The sequence below is a fragment of the Clarias gariepinus genome, chromosome 10, assembly GCF_024256425.1.
Source record: "Clarias gariepinus isolate MV-2021 ecotype Netherlands chromosome 10, CGAR_prim_01v2, whole genome shotgun sequence".
NCBI classification, from domain to species: Eukaryota; Metazoa; Chordata; class Actinopteri; order Siluriformes; family Clariidae; genus Clarias; species Clarias gariepinus.
In genome coordinates this window covers 12,485,981-12,492,554 of record NC_071109.1, presented here as the reverse complement: position 1 = coordinate 12,492,554, position 6,574 = coordinate 12,485,981, and the positions used below count along the sequence as shown (strand labels likewise).

General features: G+C 37.0%; 1 protein-coding gene across 1 annotated transcript; it reads left to right on the top strand.

The window, feature by feature from the left end:
* The first annotated feature begins 4,605 nt into the window (after positions 1 to 4,605).
* On the top strand, positions 4,606 to 6,159 carry LOC128531844 (cis-aconitate decarboxylase-like). The gene is given in 2 exon segments (XM_053506001.1): positions 4,606 to 4,724; positions 5,232 to 6,159. Coding segments are annotated over 2 exon segments (1,047 nt in total).
* The last annotated feature ends 415 nt before the right edge of the window (positions 6,160 to 6,574 follow it).

Below are 6,574 nucleotides of genomic sequence, written 5' to 3'. Positions count from 1 at the left end.
CATAATAATTTTAACAATTGGATAGCTTCACTCACAATAAATAGTTGATTGTAAAATATTGAAAGACATTGGAGTGATTGTACTGTGGTCACTTCAGATATTATGATCTTTTTAAGTGCTTTGTGTATAGATTTTATTTTAATTACCCTTTTGTAGTAACACATGCTTTTATTAAAATACCATAAAAAAGAAATTGGTCAAATAACAAAAATACAAGAAGAGGAAGAAGAATGATTTCTTTCTTGATTTATTTATCCTACACTTTAGGCAATAAATTACAAAAAAAAAATGGAGATACTATTAACATACATGCCAGCATATAATTTAGTGTCTGTGTCAATGTTTATAAATGGTAACACATTTAGAAAAATATATATTCACATATCATATATAGACACCTACAGTATATACTATCATCCATCTAAAGTATATAATATCATCCATCTCTCCTGGGCATGTTTATTCCACAATGTTTTTTACAACAACAAAACATTAATAGTTTATATAGTTATTTTACCATCATGCTCTCACTTTTAAATTTATTACCAATAATCTGTCAGACATTTTGCCTTTTTATCACCATAGTTTTTACACTGTAGTTAAATTAAAGTTTGTATGCTTTGATGCTGTAGCTTAATTTCTTATAACATGCTGTTTTTCACTCTCTCAAAAATTTGCTGCACCTTTGTTGCAGGGACACAACCTTCTCGCAGGAAATGTATGGTACCTAAAAAAGCAACGTCTATTAGTAGGGACATTAAAAAGGTAATCAATGTAGAAATACTGTATCTTTGGTAAATTCATTTTTGGATTACCTTCATCAATTTTCAGGCAGTTGACCACAGTTGAGCCTACCAGCTCATTGGACTGCCCATCACACAGTACTCCATGGATCTTGTGTCCAAGGCGCCTGGTAGACATTTAAAAGTTCTTCTGTTATGCCTTAATATTAAAACCTTTATTTACTACCAAAAATGTTTGGTTACACAGTGGTTTCTTTTTTTTACCATAAACAGTAAGGATCATTACAAAATCTATAAGTGAATTTCAGTGCACAAATAATTACAAAGTCTCCGCTCTATAAATAAATAAAATAGGAAGCAATATTAATTTGGACTACGAACAGGGTTGATGATTTTTTAACAAACCTTAGTGTACATTGCAAGTTTATTCCAACAGTCATGAGTCATGAAATACAACTTACTTAATAACCATGTCATGATGTGTGCTGTCAGGTTCACCACTTGGATTTGCAGATGTGATAACCAAAGGCCCAGTGATGTCACACAGATGGGCAGTGACTGTGTGGTCAGGGACACGAATCATTATGCTGTCCTTGGTCCCCACACGATCGTATGCAGCCCCCACACCTTAAAACAATAGGTTTATGCAAGTTACACAATAATAAAATGAAAATGTTTGATCAGACATTCTAATGCTGCTGTCTTACCAAGTTTAAGGAGCCAGTCTCCTTTTGGGACAATACAGCTGATCCCTCCTGGATATACATTTCTCATGAACTCCCAGAGCAATGGACTAAATGGTGGTTTTGTTGGAACAAGCTGCTCCAAACTAGAAATGCAGATGCAGATGGGCTTCTCTGCAGGACGTTCCTGTGGAGGATAATTTAAGAAAATGATTACAAGTTAAATTTTTCTCAAACAGGTTAGTACATCAAATATAAATGAAGAATTGCATGGTACTCACTTTAATATTGTAGATTTTCTCTATTGCACTTGGATGCTTGCAAGAAGCGGCCAGAGCATAGACAGTATCTGTTGGTATACCACATACACCTTTGTTTTCCAGCAATTTCGCAATTTCTAGCAGTCCACTGGTCCCACGAGAAGATGGAATTGGACAGGGAGCTGTAGCAGCAGTTTTTTTCTTCTTATCATTATTCTATGAAAAGTACAAGACAAAATGACATTCAAATCATTTCAGTACTTTTAAAAACTTAAATTTCCCATGCTGTAGCAATTTAAAAATACCTTTATGAGTGCGGGTCCAACTGGTATTATGGTCTTGGAGTATATGGAATTAACAAGTGATGCCAGAGTTCCATATAAACAAATTATGGTAAATATTGAAAGAGTAGCAACTGAAAAGGGGTATTTAAAAATAGTTATTGAATATAAAGTCATTTTTAAAGATTTATAAATTATTATTTCTGATTGTCCACTGTGAAGCAAACTTTACCTTCCAACTGGTATGGAAGTCTATTAAAAGTGGAAAGAAGAAGACACACCACTATGACCTCCATAATAATGGTTAATGCCTGCAAACAAGATTGTCATAAGCAGCTGCAAATCATAAAAAGGAATGAAATCAAGCATATTATTGTAAATATCCATTAGAAATTCCATCAAAATTAATAAAATTCAAATCAGAACTAGGATAGAATTAATAACCAAAAATGCTATTGCTCCTGCAGTAAACTTAATGATTCTGTTGAAAACTGCAGCTGTTGTCCTGTAAGAACACGGTCCAATATTTTAAGATTATTAAAGTTTATTTAAGATTATATGTAAATCTTGTGAAATGTTATGTAAGCTAATATTGAAATTCTAAAATAAGTTCAAGATTTACAATATAACATTAACATACCTGCAAATCTGAGCCACGTCCAGGTGGCCCAAATGGCCAAATAAAAGAAACATTAAGAAATCATATAAAGTATGTAAAAAACTTCACTTACCTGCTGTAAATCTGTAGTATAAGTACTATTGGATGGCAGTGGAAGGATTCTCTTTTAATAGAAATGTGCTTAAGTAAAGTAGATGGAGCTTTAAGGCTCCCAACCAACCTGTTGCCTCAACTTGAAGGATGACATAATTGGTCAAATGCTAGGACTTTAAAGTTTCTACTCAAATGATGAAATATCCCACCCCTGTTGCGTAAAAAGGTTTTGGAAGTTCCAGTCTTGCGATTGGTGAGTGTTTTGTGCTATATAAAGAGAAGATGAGGACTCACCTGAGAAGCAAGAGCATCAGCTACAAAGACATTGTGTGCAGAGACAAAGAAAAATCTACTGTAGGCTCCTTCAGTTTGACATCCACATAAATATCCTCAACCATACAGAGATACAATATGCTTCCCACAGTACAGGTAATGATGCTTTTTTAGAATTTTCATATTAATGAATGACAATGTTGCTGTGGAAAGTGTCTTTTCAGCTTTCTTTGCTTCTTTACTATTTTTATATGACAACTTGGACCGTGGTATACGTTACTCCTGATGCTCCTAACCTTAACTATTTCTATAATCTAGTAAAATATAGCTGGATTATTTAGAATAAAGAATCATGAACTCATGCTTGTTAAAAAAACATGACATATATCTTGTGTTATGTTAATACTAATACATTCTATGATACAAATTTTTCAATTATCTAGAGATCATTCAGACAAGTGTCCACCCTATCTACAATCAGAGGACTCCATAAACCCGCACTAGATGGTGAGCTAACTCTACTACTCTTAACACACTCTTATATTGATCAAATTGGACAAAGATTTAAAGTAACCTGGTGTACCAAAACATATTTAGCAGGTTACTTGGTTGCTGAAAAAGCAGTCACAGCAGAAATCTCTCATTTATTCCTTTCTTCCTCCTGTGTTTTTAGTCATGGACCGACCCAACCCCGAGGAGACTGTAACCAGCAGCTTTGGTCGATTCATCCAGAGAGTGCAGCCAAGTCATCTGTCACCAGTCGTACTCCAAAGAAGCAAACGCATGGTGCTGGACAGCATTGGTGTAGGACTGCTGGGTAGCACCACTGAAGTGTTTGAACTTGCACTTCAGCATTGCCAGGTAATGGCACACAACAGCAACATGTTAACAATAAACTAATAAGGGAGTACGAAAATGCACCAAATGCTGACCCTAGAACAATGGCATGGGCTTTATAGAATATACTTCACCCCTAACACCCCTTTCGAATTTATTTTGTGTGTGTTTTGTCTACACTGTCAAGTTTTTCCAATCTTTCAAACCTTAACTCCTGTTTGTACAAAAGCAATGCTGTATCCAATGCTAAAATAAAGCCTGTCCACAGGCTACTTTGGCAGAGCTCATTGTATGTAACAGCAAGTGACCCATCTTTCCTCTTTTCTCTCAAAGCACATGTACGCTCCCGATGACATCAGCTTTGTTTATGGGCGCAGTGGAACCAAGCTTTCCCCAACCCTAGCTGCCTTAGTCAATGGAGTAGCAGTGAGTATTCCTTTTCATACTTGAAATAAGGGACTGAAAAAAAAAATTCTCCCCATAGCATCATTGGCAAATAAGAGAAAATGGAACTCTTATTAAGCCTTTCTCATATTGTCCTGTGGTCAAATGTTGATCCATTCATGTGATATTGTTTAACTAGGGTAAAGAGCTAAAAGCTACATCTTGACCTTTATAAAGGAATTGTTATACTTCTAAAGTATATGTAGCAGACAGCTTGCATTGCCAGTAATAAGCCAAATTGTGTACTTACTAGGCACCATTTGATGATTAGCATGTCTTCTTCAGGTTCATTCTATGGACTTTGATGATACTTGGCACCCTGCAACTCATCCCTCTGGTGCAGTGCTTCCTGCTCTTCTTGCCATTTGTGACATGTTTCCCAAAAACAGCAAGCCAAGTGGTCTGGACCTCCTAATGGCCTTTAACATTGGCATTGAGATGCAAGGTCGCCTGATGAGATTTTCCAATGAAGCCCACAACATTCCTAAGAGGTAAGAATTGTCTCTATAACAAAAGTAATTCTCTACACATCACCGTAAAACAAGGTTGAGCAACCATCATAACACGATACCTCATCGTTCTAATATAGTCCTAAAATTAGTAATAATAGTATTAAAATAAGTAATATTTTGAGGGCAGTTTAAACAGAACTGCCACTGTAGTAAACAAATTCAACTGAACAATGTGAGTGTGGTTGAATTTACATAAACCTTAAGCAAGAATGCTAGCCTTACCTTTAAACATAACCTTAACCTATGTACTGTAGGTCGGTCCATGGCTAAAAACACAGATGGATGAATAGAATAAATGAGACATTTCTGCTGTGACTGATTTTTCAGCAACCGATATGATATGTTTTAAGTTATGCCATAAATATGATCTGTAATGTCTGACTTGAAGACTATGATTTTGTAATTGTATGCAAACTTTTCGGAATAGTTTTTAATAAATGCATTAAAAGGCATAAATTAAATATCCTTTTTAATTATTTTTTTAAGGTTCCATCCCCCTAGTGTCGTGGGGACACTGGGAAGTGCTGCTGCCTGTGCCCGGCTCCTTTCCCTCGACCATTCTCAGTGCAGCCATGCCTTGGCCATCGCTGCCTCATTAGCAGGGGCCCCAATGGCCAATGCTGCCACTCAGTCCAAGCCTCTGCACATTGGTAATGCCTCTCGTTTGGGCCTTGAAGCTGCCCTGCTAGCCTAACGTGGGCTGGAGGCAAGTCCTTTAGTTCTGGATGGAGTTCCTGGGGTAGCTGGTTTTAGTGCATTTTATGAAGACTATAGCCCAAGGCCGATGGTGTTGCCCGAAGAGGCAGAGCACACATTCCTTTTGGAGACACAAGATATTGCCTTTAAGCGATTTCCAGCACACTTGGGCATGCACTGGGTTGCTGATGCTGCTGCCCATGTCCACAAGGCTTTGCTGCATCTTTCTGATGGAGTCATCTCCCCAAACTCAGTGCAGGAAATCCTACTACGGGTGCCACATTCAAAGTATATAAATCGGCCCTTCCCAGAGTCAGAGCACCAGGCACGTCAATCCTTCCAGTTCAATGCTTGCACCACTCTGCTCGATGGCCAGGTAACAGTGCAGTCCTTCCAGCCTGAAGCACTACTGAGGCCAGAGCTTCATGCCCTGCTCTCCCGCGTCCGTGTAGAGCACCCCCAGGACAATCCAGCCAACTTTGACCGCATGTATGGTGAAGTGCAGGTCACTTTAGTGAATGGCATTGTGTTACAAGGTCATTGTGACACCTTCTATGGCCATTGGAGGAAGCCACTGAGTGATGAGAGCCTGCAGAAAAAGTTCCGCAATAATGCAAGTGTAGTGCTGCCACCAGAGAAAGTGAATGGCCTTATAGAAGCTGTGGAGGGGTTGGAGTTTCTGTCTAACTGCGAACCACTGCTAGCTCAGCTGCAGTAAACAGCTTGTTTATGTTCATGTCTAAATCAACTACTTTTGTACTGAAGGACAGTTACTTTGAAGGAAAATCTTGTGAAAATAATGGTTATTTATAGAATTATTTCTTTTTCTTTTAATTAGTTGTAGCTGTTTCTCTGAAAAAACAGTAGCACTGAGACATACAATATGGTAATTTATTATAAAGTGAAATTAGTTGTAGACAACTATATTTCTATACTGTAATACATATACTCCCTTTTCCTTTTGTAGACATTTGCTGTGTTGATATTAAATTTTTGTGCAAAATGCCTACAGAAGTGTGAATAAAAGAAATTATTTAAATCTATCCTTTGCTTTTTAGTAGATTTACTACATTATAATATGATCATTGGTATATAATAAAAAAATAGATAATTTTATAAAAATCTGAAAACAA